Source organism: Bos javanicus, chromosome 20 (genome assembly GCF_032452875.1).
Source record: "Bos javanicus breed banteng chromosome 20, ARS-OSU_banteng_1.0, whole genome shotgun sequence".
In the NCBI taxonomy this organism is placed as follows: domain Eukaryota; kingdom Metazoa; phylum Chordata; class Mammalia; order Artiodactyla; family Bovidae; genus Bos; species Bos javanicus.
Genome location: NC_083887.1, coordinates 28207030 through 28230958, shown reverse-complemented (window position 1 = coordinate 28230958; position 23929 = coordinate 28207030). Strand labels below are relative to the sequence as shown.

Here is a 23929-nt window from a genome sequence, read left to right as displayed (position 1 = left end):
ATTGCCACCCCCACCCCATTTTTATTCAGCACAGCTCTTTGAAGTAAATGCCTCAGGAGAGGAATTCATCCTGATGCTGAGAGGCGCATCAATAATTTAGCTGGCAGAGCTCACTTTTAGAACTGGGCCAGATTCCACCTGCCCCGCCCCCTACCCCCCACCCCCACCCCCCAGCCAGGATCCTTTCTCATTTCTGCAACACCCTGCCTTCCACCTGAGAAGGTGGGCATGTGAAAATCAGAAAGTAAACTCTTAATGTTTAGAATTCTACATCTTTGAAATGAAATTCAATTTACAACATATGTTTAGCACTTTATATTATGTGGTGTTTTCTTTTTAAGGACTCTGAAGAGAAATTTTCTCAGTTTTCTGTATTGAATTAGGTATGTTTTTCCAACTTAATTGGCTTTGTTTTTTTGACTGGACTTTGTTTTTCAAGCCAGTATGTTACAGGTCTTGGAGCAAAGCATGGAGCCTGCCTTCTATGTTAAGCCATTCAAGTTAGGTACCACCTCACCTTGCCACATCTTCCCACCCCTCTATGATTTTTTTTTTCCTTCACCAGTTTTCTCCTTAGTTTTAAAACTTATTCTTAATTTAATGACTTTACTTGTTTAGATGGGTTTTAGGTTCACAGCAAAATTGAGAGGAAGGTACTGAGCTTGCCTCCTGCCCCCACACATACATAGGTTCCCTATTAGCAACGTCTCCTACCAAGTGGCACATTTGTTACAACTTGTGAACCTATATTGACTATGATTATCACCCAAAGTCCAGAGTTCTACTTTATGTACATGTGTAAGCCACTTAAGAGATATTTGGGGAGAGTGAAATGACATTAGTCCAAACAAGACAAGAAACATAAAATTTCAGAAGTGTAGAAATAGCTTCCTACCCGTACTGGCATTTGAGTACATCATTTGGGCTCAGAAGAAGTAATGATGTGTATAATCCCCAACCCTGAGAAATTAAGGAAATGTGTATTCTATCTTCACTGTTTAATCACATTATAGAATATGTTTAGTCACTGAGTCATGTCCAGCTCTTGTGACTCCATAGACTAGAGCCTGCCAGGCTCCTCTGTCCATGGGGTTTCTGGAGTGGGTTACCATTTCCTGCTCCAGGGGATCTTCCTGACCAGGGATCAAACACAGGTCTCCTATATTCCAGGTGGTCTCCTTCTTGGCAGGCAGATTCTTTACCAACTGATCCACCAGGAAATAGCATTTCAGAAAAGTTATTTACTTTTATGTATAGATTTTAGTTAATGTGGACAGTTTGGTATATGAACTTGAACTTTTTTTTTCATGACTCTTGATCAGTTTTAGTCTAATTTAGTTTCTTTCCTTAATTTTAAATAACTGGGTTTTCCTGTGATCTTCTAGTCTAATATAATATATAATAAAATTCAAAACCTGATCTCATTCTCAGAATAAGTCATAAGAGGAAATTGAAATATAAAGAGGCTATTTTCCAGAAACATACAGCAAGTTAGGAAGGCAGATTTAGAATCTAGGCCTTTTGTTATTGCTCAGGAAATAAGAAATACTCATTAAACTTTTTCTGTGATTCTTTATCTTTTGTGTTTCTGGCAGTAAGACAGAATCTCAACAACAGCAGGAGCTGCAGCCTTTGCTTATGCAGTGCTGCTTTTTTTAGTCAAGTACTTAGCATTGTGATATATATTACCACCCTTGACCTTCATAACAACCCTATCAGGCAGGTACTATTACTCTTCATGTTTCCTAGATGATGAAGCCCAGGCCCCAACAGTTTAAGCAACTTGCTTAAGCTCACACACTGAGAAAGTGGTGGAGATTTCTCCACAAAGGATTTGATTTCACATCAGTATTTTTGATTCACCCACTAATCTGTCTCTCATACAGTCCCAGATACTCCTTGCCTTCATAAAGCTTGGAATATATTTTCAGCATTGAATACATATTGGGGAAAACGTGAAGTCATTAAAAGAGCCTGAAGGAAAAAATACTAACTCCAAACAGATGTAATATAGTGATCAGTCTTGAATAGGGTATCTATTAGTCAAAGGCTAAGCATATCACAGACTATGGAAATATTCTTAAACTCTGTATGACTTTATGTTCAATTGGCATTAATCAAGCTTAAGCTGTTTTTAAAAGGAAAAGTACATTGTGAATCTCCAGCATTGCCTTAAGTACATAACAAATAAAGCATGGTATAAATTATTCATATGTTGCGTTCAAATTTATAAACCAAAATTCAATTTATAACTGATGTGTAAATTGCAATAAAAACTCACATTTCAAATTAATACAGGAATTTAACTTGATGGATGATGTCATTTCGCTCCAGCTGTTTCACCACCACAGTTTGAACGCAGTACTGGTTACAGTGGTGCACATTTCTTTTGAAATCAGCATGTAGAAAATCATCACATTGCCCATGTATACTCCCATTTCTCTATCTGAACTACCCTGGAATCTTTGTTCGAATAGCTGACTGTGACATCATCTGGTCTTCACTTGATGTGAATGTATAATTTACCCTGAAGTCTCTTCCCTTCTTTTTATCATCAGCCAATGGCAGTTGTAATAGCTCTTCTTAGTGCCAGTAACTCAAACACCAGTATGAGCACTGAAATATCTATTTTAAGGGAGTGTCCATTATACTAAATGTACTCACATTGTATATTTCAAATTACCATTGAAATGAAACACCATATTGAATTACTTACAGAGATAGTTAACTCCTTCCTTTCAAATCCAAGAATAGGTAGGGATTTGGGTGTCCAAATTTAAGAATTACTAGTTTAAGATGTTGAAGTCACACTTTAGAATGCTAATGTTATATGAAAGTGAGAACAATTTTAGCTCTTTGACTTGTGTTTTGTTCTGGTTAGTCTGTTGAGAATCAGAGAAGCACGTGTTAGATTTCTTAGGGAATGGTACACAGGAATGGCAATTTTTCATAGGAGGAAAAGAATTCAATTCTGCCTGGTACCAAGGGTGGTGTCACTGGGGACTTCAGGTTAAGAAAAGGGGAAAACGATGACCCTGCTGTTCTATTGCATTTAAATTTTGCTAAAATCTTAGGAGAAAAATATCTTCAAAAATTAAGTGGGAAATAAAACCTTGGTTTTCTGTTCTGATCTCTGGGAGGGATATACTGCAAATTTGAAGTCATGCATCATTGATTGTGACTGCAGTTTTACCCCCTTCTTCCTCACTACCTCTATAGCTATAAACACCCCCCCCCCATAATTCCATATTTCCTCTGAATTTACAAAGTTGGGGTAGTAAGTCTGAGTGATGTAGTTTCTGGCAATCTGTGTTAATTTGGTAAATGAATAATCAGCCTAGTATTAAGAGGCACACCTGCCCCTTTTGAATAACATGTTAACATAGATTCATCTGTATCGGATTACATAGGTATTACAGCTCTGCCACTTACCATCCAGCTAAACCTGGACAAATTTCACGTCCTTACCTTACTTATGAAATGTGTAGAAGGAGGAAAAAAGATTTGTAAATAAAGTTCCTCCTTTACACCCTGGCCTATTGTCAGTGGTAGATCCTGGTACCATTTCCTGGTCCAAAAGCAATCTGTGTTAGAAATAACTGAAAACAGCAGGAAAAGCAGGCAGTGCTGAATTGACTTTGAAAAGAAAATGAAAATGTTTAATCTCTTGCACACAATGTTTATTGTAAAATTTCTTCTCTACTTCAATATCAGCTAAGGAACCCTCCTCCAGGGCCACTGGAGAGGTGGGATCCAGAGAAACTGTCACAGCCTGGGACCCATCTCAGAAAATAAGGCCACGTCTTAAATCCGCAGTTGACATTCTAGAATTTTTTACTGCAAAACAGCGATGACATGGTCTTGATTTAGAAAATATTGAGGTCAGAAGTTACCAAATTCCTGCCTTATGATAGGAACTGAAAATTCTTAGAGGCTCATCATTAAAAGAAAAAAAAATACAGCATATTTTCAAGTGAATGGGGCTGTGCTGAACATAAAATTTGCTGATCTGCTTATTCTCCATAAAGTTAGTTTTGCACAGCTTATTTTTGCTTAGAATTTTGTAGTTTCATTTTGGTTTCCTTTTCAGGAAGAAAACGACATAAACAAATCAAGTAAAAAGAAAAAGTTTATTTGTATCTTCATCATAATTACTAACAAAAATCATTTTTAAACCTATGTGGCTGGCACCAACAAAATATTTCAGACTTTTCTTTTGCCACCAAAGCTAAAGGTGTTGATCCTAGAGAGTGTCCTTATAAATCTCTTTATATCCTTATTCTTTTACCTTTTAACAATTATTTAATCACTTGTATTTTTAATTATGTCACAGTAATTAATTATTAATTGCAACACAGTAAAATCACTAGAAATTTTCTATAGGATGTTTTCCTACACATGAAATCATCTTGTATGGTTCAAAATTAAATTCTCTGTAATCACCATGCATTTATTTTCCTTTGATAAATGCATTCTCTCCATAATCTATACAGAAATCTGATAGTAAATTACCTGGGAACTGTGACAACACACTTATCTTTGGTTTGACAGAATCATGCAGACATTTGTTACACAACAGTGGAAGCAGAGCAAAGAAAAATCCAATTGCCTGCACAATAAGAAGCTGTCAGAGAAGAAAGTCAAGTCTCCCCTGCATTTATTTTCAACCTTGCGCAGGTGGGTAATAGACATCTTCCCCTCGTCTTACTGAAATGCAGCACCGTCCATGGTTATTTAGTTCAGCGCGTTCCTTCTACACTCTCGGCATCTGTTTATTTTCTTTATGACTTTAAAGAACAAATCAAAAAGCATAGCTACTCATTTCTGTGTTTTGAGTTTGTGTTTTTTACATTGGTTAAATTTACTAAAATTACATTTCTTTTGGTTTCTAATTCCATAGAGTTTCCCTACCAAAATTAGTCCTTTGTATAGCAGGGGTCCTCAAATGGTCCCTGAGCTGCAGGCTAGTAAGTGAAGCTTCATATGTATTTACAGTCATTCCCCGTCACTAGCATAACCACCTGAGCTCCTGTCAGATCATTGGTGACATTAAGATTCTCAGAGGGTTTTCAATCCTTAACCTTAAAGTCAAGGTGGAATATCCTGAGATTGCCACAAAATAGAAATAAACTGCACAAAAAATGTAACTCACTTGAACCATCCTGAAACCCCCACACTCCCAGGTCCATGAAAAAAGTTTCTTCCACGAAACTGTTCCTGATACGAAAAGGTTAGGGACCACAGCTTTATAGGCCTCTAGAATAGGTAGGAGGGGAAGAAAAAAACAAAAAAAACTGGACAATCAATCCTTTGTTTTGCTTTCCAGGTAACATAGAATTCAGTCCCTGTGATCTTTCGGTACATACTTCTGGTTTCAGTTTTCACTGGCTAGGCTGGGTTTAAAAGAGATGGTATTTGTAGCAGAGTTGAGTTGATGGAGCCCAACAGGTGTTCTCCACGGTCTGCTACACTCACGATTTGCCCTGTTAACTGTTTAACTGTTCGATTTCGAAGGTCGCCAAGTTATCCTCCCCCTGGTTGTGGAAAAAGCAAATCTAAACTGAAATCGGAGCAGGACGGGATCTCCAAGACGCACAAGCTACTGCGGAGGACTTGTTCCAGCACCGTCAAGACGGAGGACGTGTGCGCCCCGAAGCCACACAGGACCTTCGGTCGCTCGCTGTCCAGCGACCCCCGGGCTGAGCAGGCAGTGACAACCATTAAGTCGCACAAACTCTTGAACCGTCCCTGCTCTGCAGCCGTCAAGCAGGAGGACTGCCTTGCTCTCAAGTCGCACAAACTCTTGACCCGCTCTTGTTCCGGAGACCCGCGCTGTGAGCACAATGCCAGCCTGAAGCCTCACAAACTGTTAAGCAGGTCTTACTCCAGTAACCTCAGAATGGAAGAATTATACGGACTCAAGAATCACAAGTTGCTCAGCAAGTCTTACTCCAGTGCCCCCAAGTCATCCAAAACGGAGCTTTTCAAGGAACCCAACACAGAGGGCAGGAGGCTCTCTCTTACCTCAGGGCTCATTGGTATCTTAACACCATCGTCATCTTCATCTTCCCAGCCTGCTGTGCGTACATATTTTCATCTTGAGTTCTTAGATGTTAGCCAAGGGGCAGGAGAGGGTTTTGTGAGTGTGTTTGTGTTGCAAAGGTCTGGTCAAAGACGCACGGTTTTGTTTTGGGTTTTGAAGATTTACTATTTTTTTTTCTTTTGAATATTCCTTTGCATACCAGACATTTGTAGCTAGTACTGGAATGTTCATTTTGATTCTGGAAAAATAAACGTTCCTGTGGATGTGAGGTCTAGTCCAGATTCCTGTCATGGGAATGAATGCTCCTAAAAATAGAAGTCCATTGAATTCACAAAGCAAGCATAGCATTTTTAATGTTTAATTAAGCAGGTTTATCTAATCTCTAGTTTACTCACATAAGTCGTGGAAGTCGGAGTTTGTCTAAAGATTCAGAGTGGTGTCCTTGCTGTCGTGCATAAGTAGAGCGCTTTGCCTGTGAACTTGTAGAGTGAAGTAAGAGTTAACCGCTGTATCCCAGAGCGTTACTTCAAGCTGCTCTCAGTGTCTGCTTTATAAAACTGAAATTGCTTTATCCTGAAGCTGTTTTGTGGTGAAGATGGGGCTGGCGGGAGATTGTTTTAAAACTTAAGTACTTTGGGTGGTATTTACTGGGAATCAGATTTACACAAAGTTTGCCTCTAGAGTGATTAGCATTATAGCCAGCTTCAGATAAAGAAGCAGACCTATCTTATTTATAATTACATAAAATAACTGACCAAAAGTTTTCTTTGCTTTTAGTAAATTGGTGTGTGTGTGTGTGTTTGTGGTGCCCTTGTATAGATATATTTCTGAAATTACGTTGTAAACTATACCGTGAAATTTTGTGTGAAGAAAATATATTTGGCTATGTTGATAGTTTTAGGTGGACATCCCTAAAAGCCCATATCTTCTCAAAACTATCAAAGACATACAGAAAATTAATTTTGTCAGAGTTACATAGTAGAAAGAACCCCATAGTTAGTTTCATTCAAGAAAGATAATTTCAGATATTCTGTGAAAGAAAATGTCTTCGTGCCCTCCCATAATACGTCCTACCGTATTATGTTGAGCATAATATGGTAGTTTAATATTCTACCCCTTTCAGTAGCTTGGAGGAATTGTACCTCTTTCACACATCCTTGAAGGAATAATTCTATCTAGTTGTAAAATGAGATTGAATAGTCTAAATGAGGAAGTGGGAACGTTCAGTGATCAGGGACAGAGACAGCAAGTTTTTGTGATCATTTAGAGATGCCAGTCATTTTTACTAGAAGATCAGAAATTAAGAATGCAATTCATTTAGTTTAAACAAAGATTGCAATAATAATGGTGGAAAGAGCATTATAATAAATTCTAAAATCTTAGTGTCATAATCAGTGATTTGATTCACTTACAGGTAACCTTAGAAAATCACATCTGCATTCATTCTTGCAAAAGTAAAACACTATAATTTATATATTTTTCCTAATTAAAAAACATTTTCTTTTTACTTTGCTTCTTATAGCCAAATGGTGCCAAATGCATTCCAATACGAGACCGTGGCTTCCTAGTGCAGGTATGAACCAAGCCCCTGAAATAGTTTAGCCTTTAGTGGGTTTTCAAATCCTTCTTGAACTTGACTTAATTCTTTCTCTTTATTGTCTTATTCAGACAATTGAGTTTGCTGAACAGCGGATCCCTGTGTTGAATGAGTACTGTGTGGTTTGTGATGAACCACATGTGTTTCAGAATGGCCCCATGCTTAGGGTAAGTTCTCACTGGTGGAATGTTGGTTTAGAACAGAAATGAAGAAGGTTAAGATATAAACAAGTAAATAATTGCATTTACAGTATAGTTTTGACAAATGTATCACTATTTCTGAAGGACTCTGTGAAAGATAACAAGCAATTTCAATTTAGGAAAATATTTCTTAACTGTATTTCTTACATGCGCCTATCATCTTGCTGTTGGTTTGTCTTTATATATCTCTGTGTCCATCCATATTGATATGTATATATATGTAAACTTGTAAACACTGTTTTTTTTTTTCAAAACCACTCAATCTACAATACTTAATGTAGGAGGTATTCCCTCGCAGTTCAGTGGTTAGGACTCCATGCTTTTATTGCAACGGGCCTGGGTTCAATCCCTGGTCGAGGAACTAAGGCCCCACCAGCCATGCAGTTTGGAAAAAAAAAACAACAGAAGAAAAAGAGTAAGATATTTAACATAGAGGGAAATGAGTAGTCCTTATTCCAATTAGAAGAGGTATATATAGTAGAATCAGAAATAAAGATTTTTTTTTAAATGTCTACTCACACATTTGTGGCATTATTAAGGAAGTATGGAAATAAGAATCAATGTGTAAATGGTATTTTGGGGGATAATTATCCAATTAAAAATTTTTTGCAGTTTTTTTATTGAGATAAAATTTGTATAAATAAACAATTCATTGTTTTAATGTGTACAATTCAATGTTTTTTTTTTTACTTATATTCTCAATTTTGTGCAATTATGACTACTTTCTATAATTCCAGAATACTACTTTCTATAATTCTATTACCCCAAAAAAGAACCCCCATAAATGTTAGTAATAACTCCCAATCTTCCCTTCCCCTCATCCTCTGGCAACTACTAATATATTTTCTGTCTCTATGAATTTGCCTATTTTAGAAATTTCATACGAATGGACATTAAATTATATGTTATGTGGCCATTTTTTTCACTTTGTAGTAAAATGTTTTTGAGGTTCTATATAGTGTGTCTCATAATTTATTCCTTTAATGGTGGAATAATACTCCATTATACAGCTATGTGACTTCTGTTTATCCATTCATCAGTTAATGGAATTGCTCAGAGTCAGATACTACTGAACAACTTTCACTTCACCTCAAGAGTTCTTTATATATTCTGAATTGTAGATCATTATCAGAGATATAATTTGCAGGTATTTTCTCCTGTTTTGTGGGTTTTCTTTTTCTTGATGGTGTCCTGTGACAAACAAAACTTTTAATGTTAGTAGAATCCAAATTTATCAATTGAGGTATTGCCTAATCCAAGGTAACAAAGATGTATGCCTATATTTCCTTCTAAGAGTTTTATAGTTTGTATCTTACATCTAAGAGTTTTATAGTTTGTATCTTACATGTAAGACATTGAGTTAATTGTTGTTTATGGTATGAAGTGAGGTTCAGATTCCTACTCTTGCATGTGGATATCTAGTTGTCTGTGCACCATTTGTTGAAAAGACTATTCTGGCCTCATTAAATGATATTGTCTCCCATGTGGAAAATGATTTAACCATAGATGTGTGAGTTTGGACTCTTGATTTTGTTCACTGATTGTATGTCAGTTCTTATACTTGTACTATACTATCTGAATTACTGTAGCTTTGTAGGAAGTTTGGAATCAAGAAGTGTGAGTTTTCTAATCTGAAGTGTGAATTTTGTGCCTCTTCTAATCAACATTTTACTAGAGGTTCTAGCCAGGCAATTAAGAAGAAAGAAATAATAGAAGGTATCCAGATTAGACAGGAAATACTAAAATGATATCTATTTGCAGATGATTTACGCACCATGTGCCAGATACTCTGGGTAGATATTTTGCATGCTTGAGTGCATGCTCAGTCGCTTAGTCACGTCCAACTCTTTCCGACCCCATGGACTGTAGCCTGCTGCTGCTGCTAAGTCGCTTCAGTCGTGTCTGACTCTGTGCGACCCCAGAGACGGCAGCCCACGAGGCCCTCCCCGTCCCGGGCATTCTCCAGGCAAGAACACTGGAGTGGGTTGCCATTTCCTTCTCCAATGCATGAAAGTGAAAAGTGAAAGGGAAGTCGCTCAGTCGTGTCCGACTCTTCGCGACCCCGTGGACCGCAGCCTACCAGGCTCCTCCGTCCATGGGATTTTCCAGGCAAGAGTACTGGAGTGGAATGCCATCGCCTTCTCCAGGACTGTAGCCTACCAGACTCCCTTATCCATGGGATTGACCAGGCAAGAATCCTGGAGTGGGTTGCCATTCCCTTTTCCAGGGGATCTTCTTGACCCAGGGGTTGAACCTGCGTCTCCTGCGTTGGCAGGCAGATTGTTTACCACTGAGCCACCTGGGAAGCCCGAGGTATTTTGCATATTACTTCCTTGTTTGATTTTCACAGAACTCTGTGGTTTAGGTATTTTTATGCCCATGGTGCAACCAAGGAGATTAAGATTCAAAGAGGGTAGGCAGTTTCTTTAGTATCCTCCCCAGCTGTGTGACTGGAAGCTGAACTTTGAACCTGATTGTGTCCAATTTCAAAACTGCACCACCAACATTTATTAAATGCTTTATGCGTATAAGGCACTATGCTAGAGTCTGTTGCACTTTTTAAGAGAAATTTATCCTATGTGTTTGAAAAGATAAATTATAAAGCCTGGAAACAGGTAGTTTTATTAGAACACTTTTGCCTTTCAAGATTTATGTTATAAAAACGTATATACAGCCATTAATGAGCACAGTTATCTGTCAGGTTTTATGATACATTTGTTTCATTTTATTGTTTTTGGAAAACATATAAAAAAAGTTTTTCTTGCCCCTCATATGCTATTTTTAACAGTTATTCCTCTCAAAGAGATATATTGCTATTCTGAAACCAAATTAACTGACTCAGCATTTATTTTAGTAAAGATTTGTACAAGATTGTTATTTTTATTCGATACACAGAAATGTATAGTTATGCTGAAAGGAGAAAGAATCATTTTATCATGTTCATTTATCCCACTAAGAAGGCTCATCTTTCTTTTGTTTGTCATTGTGCATCTGTGGACCTTGATTTATTTCTTAATCCATGGCAATAATATTTTCATTGAAGAATATAATAGTCATGTTATTAATAGCATAAGCTTTTTGGTGTTTTTTTTTGTAATCGTATTTTTGAAGTGCCTTACATGGATCTTCCCTGGAAGCTGGGCTTCCCTTGTGGCTCAGCTGGTAAAGAATCTGCTTGCAATGCAGGAGACCTGGGTTCCATCCCTGGGTTGGGAAGATCCCCTGGAGAAGGGAAAGGCTACCCACTGCAGTGTTCTGGCCTGGAGAATTCCATGTACTGTACAGACCATGGGGTTGCAAAGAGTCAGACATGACTGAGCAACTTTCACTGCATGGCTTATCTTATTTAATCCTTATAATAACCTTCTGAGGATGGGTATTACTACGCCTGCTTTATAGAGGAGGAAAACAGTAATTTTTTTTAATGTCACAATGCTAGTAATTGATAGGGACAGGATTTGAATCCTGGCAGAATGGCACCAAGGCCATGGTTCTCAATCATAATGCTACTCTTGACTTACATACTTGAACTGACTACTTTCACGTCCTGGAAATTGACTACACTTGGTGTTGGGAGTTTGCTCTTCTCAGTTTACTTACTGGCAGTTCATTCCAATAATAGGTGATAGAAAGATCGTGGTTGATATTAGTATTCTCTGTGCCTTCCTCCAAGTTCTCTTTTACTTTATCTCTGTCTTTCTGCACCAGTTAAGTATGCTGTCTATTTCTAGAAAGGGAAATGTTTTCATAAAAGTGAAGACAACATTTTTAAATAAATATAGTTTATCAAGAGGTTTTATGTTGCTGTAATTCAGGCTGATATCTAAGGAAATCAGAAACCTTACTTTCTTAAATAGTAAGATAAGTAACACATGAAATCAGATCAGGAAATGAAAATAGAGAAACATCTCATATTCAAAGGAAGAAAAGTAAACAGAATACCTCCTTGTTGTATTAAACAGATATTTCACTTAAATCAGGCATATTCATTTTTTATTTCTTATATTTCCATTGCAATGTATTTTGCTATAATTTGAATAATGTATAGTGATTCATTTCAATAATATATAACAATTTTTATAAATGTAATTTCCTATGGATAGTAATCAATAAATGGACTCATTGGTCACTTATTCTCAGCCCATGTAACACATTAAAAACTGCAGTAAATCCCCAAGCTATAAAAAAGAGACGTTATAGCCCCATGGGTGATTAAATGGTTAGATAGAATTGTTTCCATAGATTTTCTGCCTCACATTTGTTACATTTGTTAGATTTCTCTGTCAAAATTCAAATTGTTTCTCACTTTTTTCTCTTTTCTTCAAGCCTGATTGTTTTTTAAATGACATAAGTCTCCATTTACTCCTATTTCCCAAATGTCCTAAAATTTTAGTCACTAATTTCCTGTTCTGTCACTTTCCTCAGAGGTCTAGGCAAGCTTGTCACACTTTTGCAACATGAGGAACTAAACTACTTATTTAGAAATACCACAAGGCTCTGATTTTCTCTTTTGTTTACAAAGGTTATAAATATCACTCTCAGGTGGGTTCTGACATGTGATACTTTAAATTTGCATAAAACTCACATTATCAGGTGGGTTGTTCAGAGTCCCAGAATTTCAGTTTGGCAGTATGGTCTGCAATCCCATCAGAAAACCAAACCAAAACCAAATCCCTAGTTGATTTTGGAATCAACTAGAGTGTTAATACAGTAGACTGTTTTGGTGATGCTTTAGAATGTTGATTTTGGACTTCATCAAGTGTGTTTGCAAAAGAGGAAAAGGAGGATTTACTGCCAGAATCACCACTGTTTTTATCAGCCTGTAAATTCCTAGTGCCCTTGTCTTTTTGTTATACTCACCTTAAGCCCCATTCTTGGATCAATGCAGGTGTTTGTCTTCTCTGAGCCCTGTATGTGAGCTGCTGAATCCTATTGGAGAAAACCACTCACGTGGTTGCGTGGCTTAGTGTCCCGACGAAGTTGGAACTTTGTCAGTGACACTGGGTGTGTGTTCCCTGTGTCCTGGGTTAACAGACTTTCTTGTTTCCCACATTAGCATGTGATAAAAGAATTATGATCTTGTTTTCTTCTCCTGCCCTGTGGAAATGTGCCACATTACTTGCTTTGTGTTATCAGGCCTGAGATTCTCCTGTCACCTCTTGAGAATAATGCTCCATCCCACTAAAGTCAAGTCAAAGAAACCCATGAATCTAATCATTTTTGTACCCAGTTTTGCTGTGGACCTTAGACAAATGTTTGTAACTAAGATTCTTGTTACAAAGAACCTTAAGAGTTAGTAAAGTTAACAATACTCATAGTTTGGTCATAGCTTAAGGTACTCCCAAGACCAATCTTGAGAAACTGAGTATGTGGGTAAACCTAGATATGTCCCATTTTACCTAAGAGGAAAACAGGTAGGTCTTCTTATGTTTATGTCTGACCTTCATACCTTAATATTTAGGGAATGAATGAAAAAGCATAGCCAATTTTCTCCCCCCAAATCCATTTTGCAGAAATTAATGTTGCAAGTTTTGACATAACAGGTCAAACTAAATAATTTCGCCAAAAAACTTTTAGTTAAAACATAAATATTTTTACATCCAAATTGAGCAGAAATTGGTTTTAATAATCAAACAACAGCTTTAGTTTTTTGAGACAGTAGGGATCAGCATGTATATTGAGGCCTAACCAGGCCTGATCCTATTTCATTATGGATCTATCTTGATCTCTGTGGGATTCCTGTCTTTCCTAATTGACAGTAAATCTTGCCTTGCTCCAAATGTGTCTTTCTTCCAAACCATTGACAAGAACCCAAAATACTGACTATAAAACTGGAAATACAAAAAATTAAGGGCTTGTAGGTTTTGTGTCGGAGAAGGCAATGGCACCCCACTCCAGTACTCTTGCCTGGAAAATCCCATGGATGGAGGAGCCTGGTAGGCTGCAGTCCATGGGGATATTAAGAGTCGGGCATGACTGAGCGACTTCACTTTCACTTTTTACTTTCATGCATTGGAGAAGGAAATGGCAACCCACTCCAGTGTTCTTGCCTGGAGAATCCCAGGGACAGAGGAGCCTAGTGGGCTGAGGCCTATGGGGTTGCACAGAGTCAGACACAACTGAAGCGACTTAGCAGCAGCAGCAGATTTTGTGTTTCTAGTTGATATTCTTAATTATTCTCATGTGTTTTCAACACTAGTTTTTTTTTTTTTAATTATGAAGTTGTATTTACATTGCTCATTTCTATTTTAGCAAGAAATGCTTTAGAAACAAATTAAGAATTTTGATAATATTGAGTTAACATAAGTAGAAGAGACAGGGTTTCCCAGCTGGCTCTAGTGGCAAAGAACTGCCTGCCAAGCAGGAGATGTGAGGGACGTGAGTTCAATCTCTGAGTCAGGAAGATCCCTGGAGGAGGGCATGGCAACCCACTCCAGTCCTCCAGTATTCTTGCTTGGAGAATGCCCATGGACAGAGGAGCCTAGAAGGCTACAGTCTATAGGGTCACAAAGAGTTGGACACAACTGAGCAACTTTGGCACATTATCGAGCTTACCTAATAGTGTTAATATTTCAACAGCTCTCTATACCTCAAGGAGATTTTATAATCTTTATCTCACTCGATTCTTCTCTCTTGGTCCTTTATCAACCTGGTGAACTGGATCTGATTTTATGTCTGTTTTATAGCTAGGAAAACTGAACTGTGCACATAAGCTCCAGCTGGAACAACATCCATGTTCATCTGTTTTATATATTGGGCTTACATGAAATATTTTGTTTGAAAAAAATGATCACAGCAAAAAGGGTTTGAAAACCACTCACCTACACTGTGCTATATATAAATACATAGCTGGATTCTGAGTTGTGTTATTTCTGTTTTCAGTAGGAAGTAATCTAAATTCATTGAAAACACAAGACTTCTAAAATGCAGTTAGGTTCTAAAATATTCTTTAGGGCTTAAAATCATTTTTTGAGTCATGTTTTTACTGCTCACATTTAAATTGTTTTGATTGAAGTAAAATTAAAAATGTATTCATTTTAGCTTAAAAATTTCTAAAATAAATCTTAATTTAGGGACATATAAAGTTCCCCATGTTTTTAATGGTGCAGAGTGAATGTTATATTGCAGATATAGTATGTATATTATGTGTAATGGCAAGAGGGACTTGCCGTGGTTTTACAGTTTAAGTTATAGGGACTAATTGTTTGAAGGCAATATAATAGTATAATATTAAGAATAAGTAGTATTTTATAAATTGAAGCTAATAGATTTCTTGTAAACTTGAATTAGTAAATAATGTACATTTCGGGTGATATCTAGGCATGTATACTTTATTAAGTCATGTTTAATAAAACATACAGTTTTGCTTATCCAGCAGTAGCTATTCCATGGGTATGTTTTATTTTGAATTGAGACTGGAGTTTTCTATGCAAATAATATAGTGATAGCAGATTTTCTTGGGAGCAGGGCACTGGCTGGCAGTATGCTCAAGGTGGGAGAATGCTAATTGCAATATAACTGTATATTTTATTAAGGAGGAATGAATCACTTGCTTTCCTGGAATAGGACATCCTTTCTGTGAGCCATCTAGTCTTGATTACTTGTGATTTGAGAACTTTCTTTTAGTACGCCATCTTGTGTTGACATTTTGAACTCCTCTCATATAAAATGTGGATAAAGTTATCTACAAAAACTAGATTGGCAAATAATTATCTGAAAATTAAGCTTATTTATATCTTGAATACTCTATTGACTGTTCTAGTAAAATGATTGATAGATGTAACATTGTTATTTTAAAATTCACTGGCGTTTATTTAGTGTGCTGGTGGTGGTGGTTAGTCTCTAAGTCGTGTTTAACTCTTTCTGTGACCCCATGGACTGTAGCCCACTAGGCTCCTCTATCCATGGGATTTGCCATTTCTTTCTCCAGGGGATCTTCCTGACCCAGTAATTGAATGTGTCTCCTGCATTGGCAGGTGGATTCTTTACCACTGAGCCACCTGGGAGCCCCTACTATGGTACATAAATTAATAGCAATATTATTACCTCTATCATTACTATTTTAAAAACAAAGATAAAATTATCTTTATAAGAATATAATGTATAGTTCTACTTCAGATTTTTCAGAATGGTAATACCATTTCTTGCCCCCCTCCACAAAGTTTTCTATTGTATCTGATTTCCTTCTTCAAACAGTTGCAGTAATAGGATATTCTTAGAAATCAGCCTTGCAGATTTGAGTATGGGAAGAAAGGCCATTTTTCAATGAAAAAAATGCAGGACAAGAAAAGGAATATTTATAAAAATATGAAGCCATCAGTTCAGTTCAGTTCAGTTGCTCAGTTGCATCCGACTCTTTGCGACCCCATGAATTACAGCACGCCAGGCCTCCCTGTCCATCACCAACTCCCGGAATTCACTCAGACTCATGTCCATCGAGTCAGTGATGCCATCCAGCCATCTCATCCTCTGTCGTCCCCTTCTCCTCCTGCCCCCAATCCCTCCCAGCATCAGAGTCTTTTCCAATGTGTCAACTTTTTGCATGAGGTGGCCAAAGTACTGGAGTTTCAGCTTTAGCATCATTCCTTCCAAAGAACACCCAGGACTGATCTCCTTTAGAATGGATTGCTTGGATCTCCTTGGAGTCCAAGGGACTCTCAAGAGTCTTCTCCAACACCACAGTTCAAAAGCATCAATTCTTCGGTGCTCAGCCTTCTTCACAGTCCAACTCTCACATCCATACATGACCACTGGAAAAACCATAGCCTTGACTAGATGGACCCAGCTTTATCATTAAGATTGTACGTTTATAATTTAAAATAATGGGTCAATTGATAAATCCATGTGATTTGGAGATTTAGAGGTTGGAATGGAAATAGGTCTGGGAGGAGGATGAATCAGCAATGCAGGAAAAACCATTCAGAAAAGACTGAACTGTTGCTTGTTTGTTACTCAAGATAAAGACTAGGAGGTCTGGGCAAAATTGGTAAAAAAACATTTGAGATGAAGTCAGGGTGGCCCATGAATTCCTAGGACTGGGGACAAAGTATGCGGATAGAATATTCAAATTTCAAATAATTATGTTCCAGTCTAGTTTAGCAGAGTATTTGTTTCATTTTCCTCTATACTGTTTAATAAGGCAACAATTTAATGCCAAAAATTAGTTTCTACTTTATTCCCTGAATATGTGTGTGAATATACATACATACATATATATATTAGGATGATCACAAAATAAATATAATTAACTATCCAAGGTTCAAAAAGTCAGACATAGGAAGACAAATATCATATGATATCGCTTATATGTGGAATCTTTTTTAAAAGGTTATAAATGCACTTATTTATAAAGCAAAAGTAGAGTTGTGCATGTAGAAGACAAAGTTACTTAGGGCAAATAGGGGGAGGGATAAATTGAGAAATTGGGATTAACACAAGAGTATATATAAAATAGAAAACTAATAAGAACCTGCTGTATAGCACAGGGAGCTCTACTGAGTACTCTTAATGGCCTATATGCAAAAATAATCTAAAATATATGTAAATGTATAACTGATTCATTTATTGTATACCTGAAATTTACATTATAAATCAGTTATACTCCAATAAATTCTTTTTAATTTAAAAGAAACTAAAAAAAATTTTCCAGGGTTCAAATAAAGCATTTTAAAAATGATCATTGCTCGTATATATTAAATGAGCCTTATCTTGATATTCAGCTTTAGGATTGATGGATTTTTGGTCATAAAAAACCTTATGGTTATTTGGCAACAGTATTATTAAAAACAAAGTACCTTCTGTGTCTCTGTTTACTTCCTCAGTGAACTTTGGGTATCTGGAATATGAATTAATTCCTGTGGCCCCTTAATGATTTCCAATGCTTACCTTCCCCTGGATTCTTTTTTGTTTACAGTTTCATTATACTCAAACACCAATATAGTGTTTGACGCTATAGTAAGTGTGCAATAAAATGGTTGCTCTTATTATTTCAGAACATACCATGCTCCCAGAAAGTGAACAAAAGAAACAACCCAATGTCAGTGGGACAAATTGAGGGGCAGCCGTACATGCACATAGATACACACGAAAAAATAGGACAAGATTAAGTTAAATGCTAAAGTAAAAGTAGTAGAAATTGAACAGTCTGCTCTAAGTTTATCCAAGTGCATACAGCAGTGTATGCTTGAGTCTGGAAGAAGAACTTTGTCCAATTAATTCCCTGCCATAGGTAGTTTTTCCTGATGTTTCTGAAATAGAAACTGTCTTTTTAAGACTGACAAAGAAAATACATCAACTTATTTGGGGGAAAATTTTCTTTCAGTTCAGTTCAGTTCAGTCGCTCAGTCATGTCCAACTCTTTGCGACCCCATGAATCGCAGCACACCAGGCCTCCTTGTCTATCACCAACTCCCGGAGTTCACTCAGACTCACATCCATCGAGTCAGTGATGCCATCCAGCCATCTCATTCTCTGTCGTCCCCTTTCCTCCTGCCCCCAATCCCTCCCAGCATCAGTCTTTTCCAATGAGTCAGCTCTTCGCATGAGGTGGCCAAAGTACTAGAGTTTCAGCTTTAGCATCATTCCTTCCAAAGAACACCAGAAATCTTTGTGTGATTGGCTTTTTGTCTACAAAGCCACCACGTGGGTCCATTCTCAGCATAAAGGGTGCTTAGTATGGGGCTGTCCTTCCCCACTAGTTAAGCAGTGGACGAAGTTATCCTCTGAAGTCAGTGAGCATGGGAGCAGTGGCACTAACAAATACGTCTCTCTGCTGTGCCGGGCACCACAGGCTGCATCGTGTTAGGCTTCATCAGCTACCTAATGCGATGTAACTCGGGAGATGAGATAAATCAAACAGATGACACTGTATTAGATTTGAAAGATGAGAGCTCTTCCAAAGCAATTGCAGAGTGTATATTTCAGTGCTGTTGACTTCAGGAGGTTATTGAAGTCAAAATCTTTGCAACAAAACAAACCAGTCTTTCAAGAGTTAGGTAGCAAGTAAGCAGAGTCATGCTTATTTCTTCTGGAGAAAATTACCTAGGAAGAAATGGAATTCTCCTTTGTAGATTTGTTTTACACAGCTTTGGGATTGAATCTCATTTTTTAGTATATCACCAGCTTAGGTATCTGCTTTCAAATGCATCTTCTGTGCAAATGTGTATTAATTTAAATGCATCTTCTGTGCAAATGTGTATTATGCAAGCAAGATGGACTTTCCACTTACAGAATATATTTTGTGTATGCATGCTCAGTCATGTCTGACTCTGCGACTGCATGGACTGCAGCCTCCCAGACTCCTCTGTCCATAGGATTCTCCAGGCAAAAATACTGGAGTGGGTTGCCATGCCCTCCTCCAGGGGATCTTCCTGATCCAGGGCTTGAACCTGCATCTTCTGTTTGGCAGGTGAATTCTTTACCACTGAGCCACCTGGGATAGATCCAAAGGATATTTTCACATATTGCTAAATCATTCTGAGTGCAAGTACCTAAAACTAACTGAATTGAATTTTTAATCATATTTTTGACTATATCAGTAAAATGGCTATTTACTAATTGTTACTTATATTTAGAAATTCAATTTTTTAAAATAAAGTGATAGTTCTTTACATCCCCTCTCCAGTTTTATTGAGATATAAGTGACATACAGCACTGTATAACTTTAAGGTATACAGCATAATGATTTGTCTTACGTGCCTCATGAAATTATTATCACACTAAATTTAGAATATCCATCATCTCATATTAATACAAAATAAAAAAGAGAAAAGCAATTTTTCCTTGTGATGAGAACTCTTAGGATTTTAGTCTCTTTTATATGTAACATAAAAGCTGGATTTAGAAAAGGCAAAGGAACCAGAGATCAATCAATTTGCCAACATCCATTGGATCATCAAAAAAGCAAGAGAGTTCCAGAAAAAGATCTACTTCTGCTTTATTGATTACATCGAAGTCTTTGACTGTGTGGTTCACAACAAACTGGAAAATTCTTAAAGAGCTGGGAATACCAGATCCCCTTACCTGCCTTCTGAGAAATCTGTATGCAGGTCAAGAAGCAACACTTAGAACTGAACATGGAACAAAACTGGTTCTAAATTGGGAAAGGAGTATGTCAAGGCTGTATATTGTCACCCTGCTTGTTTAATTTATATGCAGAGTACATCATGTGAATTGTCGGGCTGGATGAAGCACAAGCTAGAATCAAGATTGCCAGGAGAAATATCAATAACCTCAGATATGCAGATGACACCACCCTTATGGCAGAAAGCAAAGAACTAAAGAGCCTCTTGATGAAAGTGAAAGAGGAGAGTGAAAACGTTCGCTTAAAACTCAACCTTCAGAAAACTAAGATCATGGCATCCATTCCCATCACTTCATGGCAAATAGATGGGGAAATAATGGAAACAGTGAAAGACTTTATTTTGGGGGGCTCCAAAATCACTTCATATAGTGACTGCAGCCATGAAATTAAAAGACACTTGGTCCTTGGAAGAAAAGCTATGATGAACCTAGACAGCATATTAAAAAACAGAGACATTACTTTGTCAACAAAGGTCCATCTACTCAAAGCTATGGTTTTTCCAGTGGTCAGTATGGATGTGAGAGTTGGACTCTAAAGAAAGCTGAGCGCCAGAGAATTGATGCTTTTGAACTGTGGTGTTGGAGAAGACTCTTGAGAGTCCCTTGGACTGCAAGGACATCCAACCAGTCCATCCTAAAGGAAATCAGTCCTGAATATTCATTGGAAGGACTGATGCTGAAGTTGGAACTCCAATACTTTGGCCACCTGATGCGAAGAACTTACTCATTTGTAAAGACCCTGATCCTGGCAGGAGGAGAAGGGAATGACAAAGGATAAGATGGTTGGATGGCATCACCAACTCGATGGACGTAAGTTTGAGGAAGCTCTGGGAGTTAGTGATGCACAGGGAAGCCTGGTGTGCTGCAGTGCATGGGGTGGCAAAGAATCGGACACAACTGAGTGACTGAACTGAACTGAACTGATATGTAACATGCACCAGTGTTAATTATATTAATTATGTTGTACATTATGTCCCTAGTAGTTATTTATCTTGTACTTGGAAGTTTCTACCTTTAGACCACCTCCATCCAATTTCCTCTCCCTCTACCCTTCCACTTCTGGTAACCACAAATCTGTTCTCTTTTTCTATGAATTTATTTGTTTTTGAAGTATAATTGACCTACATAGAACACTTTGATAGTTCCTGGTGCACAATGTAGTGATTTTATATTTCTGTATATTACAAAATGATCACCACAGTAACTCTAGTTACTATCTGACACCATAAAAAGATGCTACATTATTATTGACTGTCTTCTCCGCACTGTGCATTTCATCCCTGTGACTCATGCATTTGATAAATGGAAGTTTGTACCTCTAAATCTCCCTCATCTGTTTTCTCTCATCCTACCACCTCCTCCCCTCCTGGCAACCACCTGTTTGTTCTCTGTGTCTATGACTCTGCTTATATTTTTGTTATTCTTCCTCATTTGTTTGTTTTTTTAGATACATATAAGTGAAGTCATACAGTATTTGTCTTTCTCTGATTTATTTCAGTGAGTGTAATGTTCCTGCAAATGGCCATATTTTATTCTTTTTTGATGACTAAGTGGTATTCCATTTTATTTATATATACCACGTCTCCTTTATCCATTCATCTATAAATGGGCACTTAGGTTGCTTCCATACCAAGACTAGTGTAAATAATATTTATATAGTATTTCTTCCTTTTTAAAAATGTTTGTTTGTTCGTTTATTTTGGGGTGTGCTAGGTCTTTGTTGCTGCACAGACTTCTCTCTAGTTGTGGCGAGTGGAGGCTGTACTCTAGTTGTCTTGTGTGGGCTTCCCATTGCGGTGGCTTCTCTTGTGGAGCATGGGCTCTGGGTGGGTGGGCTTCAGTAGGTGCAGCTCCCCGGCTCTGGAGCACAGGCTCAGTAGTTGTGGCTCCTCGGGCTTAGTTGCGCTGCAGCATGTGGGGTCCTCGTGGATCACAAATAGAACCTGTGTCTCCTGCATTGGCAGACCAATTCTTTACAACTGAGCCACCAGGAAGCCCCTCTTCCTTTTTATTAATAATATTCTAAAACTTTGCATTTTCTATTTATTATAAAGAATATCATACATTTAATTTAGGAATTGAAAGATGGTAAAAAATTGTTGAATTGATTCCCCTTTCTTTTGTAGCCTACGGTGTGTGAACGAGAGCTGTGTGTATTTGCTTTTCAAACCCTGGGAGTAATGAATGAAGCTGCTGATGAAATCGCAACTGGAGCTCAGGTACTAACACATGATACTAATTATTTTATATTTTGATTTGAAAACATTATTTATTCTGCCCTTCTTTTGGGCAAATTTTTGGTAGTTTCTTGATACATTGAAAAAGCAAACCGGCATTTGATATTTTTAGATAGACACTGCAGTTTGCCAACTTTATCTAATGTGTTTTGTCATTTTGCAGTTGGCAAGAGAAGTTAAACCAACTTTAATTGTTTGAAAAATAATTGCATTTCTTTTTTATATGGTGAAACTGAGCTACCAAAGCCCTTGCACTTGCATTATGTAAAATTTATTTGTAAAGTTACAGTGCCATAAAATGGAAGCCAATTTATTTTTAAAACTTAGGTGAAAAGGTAATGGGCAGAACATGTAATAAAAAGAGAGCATTCAGTTTTACAATAGCAGTGTTTATAACGTAGGAAGAAAAATATAAAAACAAAGAAAAAACTTGGAAGTAGAGCAGCATCCCATGTTTCTGGAAAGGAAAAAAAAAACAATTGTAAAGATGCCAAAATGTATTACATCATGTAATTCATTAAAATTTCAATTAGTATTTGTTCATTTATTGAACATGACTGAAATACTAATAGATGAGAAAAATTCCAAAAATCAAAAAATAGTGAATGTTAATTAAGGGAGGCTAGACCAACCAAACACAAAGCCATATTATGTAATCCTGTAGTATTCTAACAAAATACAGTACTGGCAAGGAAAGTACTGACTAGAAAGTCTGGTAATCCCCATAATTGTTCAAGTTTTAAATACATTTTTTATATATTAAAGGAGGTATCACATCATGTCATAAAATAAAAATGGTTTAGTGTGATGGAAACAACTGACTTGCAGCAATGGGGGGAAGAAACACTTTTAGGTCTTTACACTTGTGTGTAAAATCAAATTCCAAAAGACTTAGACTTTAAAAGTTTAAGTATTACTTTACAAGTGTTTAAAAGTATTATATTTCAACTGGAGAAGAGTCAAATTAAGCATGTACCACTTATGTAGGGCATCCGGTTCATGCATTTATGCACATATAAGAAATCATAAAGAAAAAACAAGAGATCTGAGTCCATACATATTTTACATCTTTTACTTGAAAAATATAGTGAGCACTAAGAGCTAACTATGAAAAAGTGTATTTTGCTACTAACTTAATTACATGGAAGCTCATAAAAATAGAGAGGAAAAACATGAATATCATTACAAATTAATACAGGAAATGAATGCACAATTCACAAATATGAACCTGTAGTTAGTAAAGAAACATGAGAAAATATTTACCTTCACTAAAAATCAAAGGAAACTAAATGTAAGAGAATTTTTAAAAACTCACAAAGATGGGTGGGAAGAATGGTCATACAAGAGACATATGGTCATCATTGCAGTAAATATCAAATGCCTGCTGTGTAACAGGTGGTACACTAGACTAAGATAAAGCAGTTAACACAGACAGCCCAGGCCTCATGGACTTACACTCCCTTAACCTAATTATTTCACTGATGAGCTAAAATGAGATGCAAACACTTGATGAAATTTTAAGGGTAGTATTTGTGATGTAATGAGTTACAAATGAAAATGATGCAAACAGTAGAACATTGACCAGTTGTGATATGGAAAAAATGATTCCATGACTAAAATAAACTTTAAAAATCCAGCTTAATATTAACCTTTGCATCCAGTGTGTGCAAATTTGCATACTGAAAGTTCTAAGAATCTCTAAAACTGAAGAAAATGACTAGCCTTTACTTAGAGGATTTCTCAAATGTATCTGACTGTGGTGAGTCTTTTC

General features: G+C 37.0%; 1 protein-coding gene across 3 annotated transcripts in view; it reads left to right on the top strand.

Moving 5' to 3' along the window:
* The window catches only part of PARP8 (poly(ADP-ribose) polymerase family member 8), a 196041-nt gene that overhangs the window by 136989 nt on the left and 35123 nt on the right, over nucleotides 1-23929 (top strand). For all 3 annotated transcript variants that reach the window (XM_061393566.1, XM_061393565.1, XM_061393567.1), the window contains 5 exons: nucleotides 4552-4677; nucleotides 5515-6079; nucleotides 7566-7616; nucleotides 7712-7807; nucleotides 22048-22140. In XM_061393566.1, the coding sequence (XP_061249550.1) occupies nucleotides 4552-4677; nucleotides 5515-6079; nucleotides 7566-7616; nucleotides 7712-7807; nucleotides 22048-22140 (931 nt within the window). The remainder of the gene's footprint in view (nucleotides 1-4551; nucleotides 4678-5514; nucleotides 6080-7565; nucleotides 7617-7711; nucleotides 7808-22047; nucleotides 22141-23929) is intronic.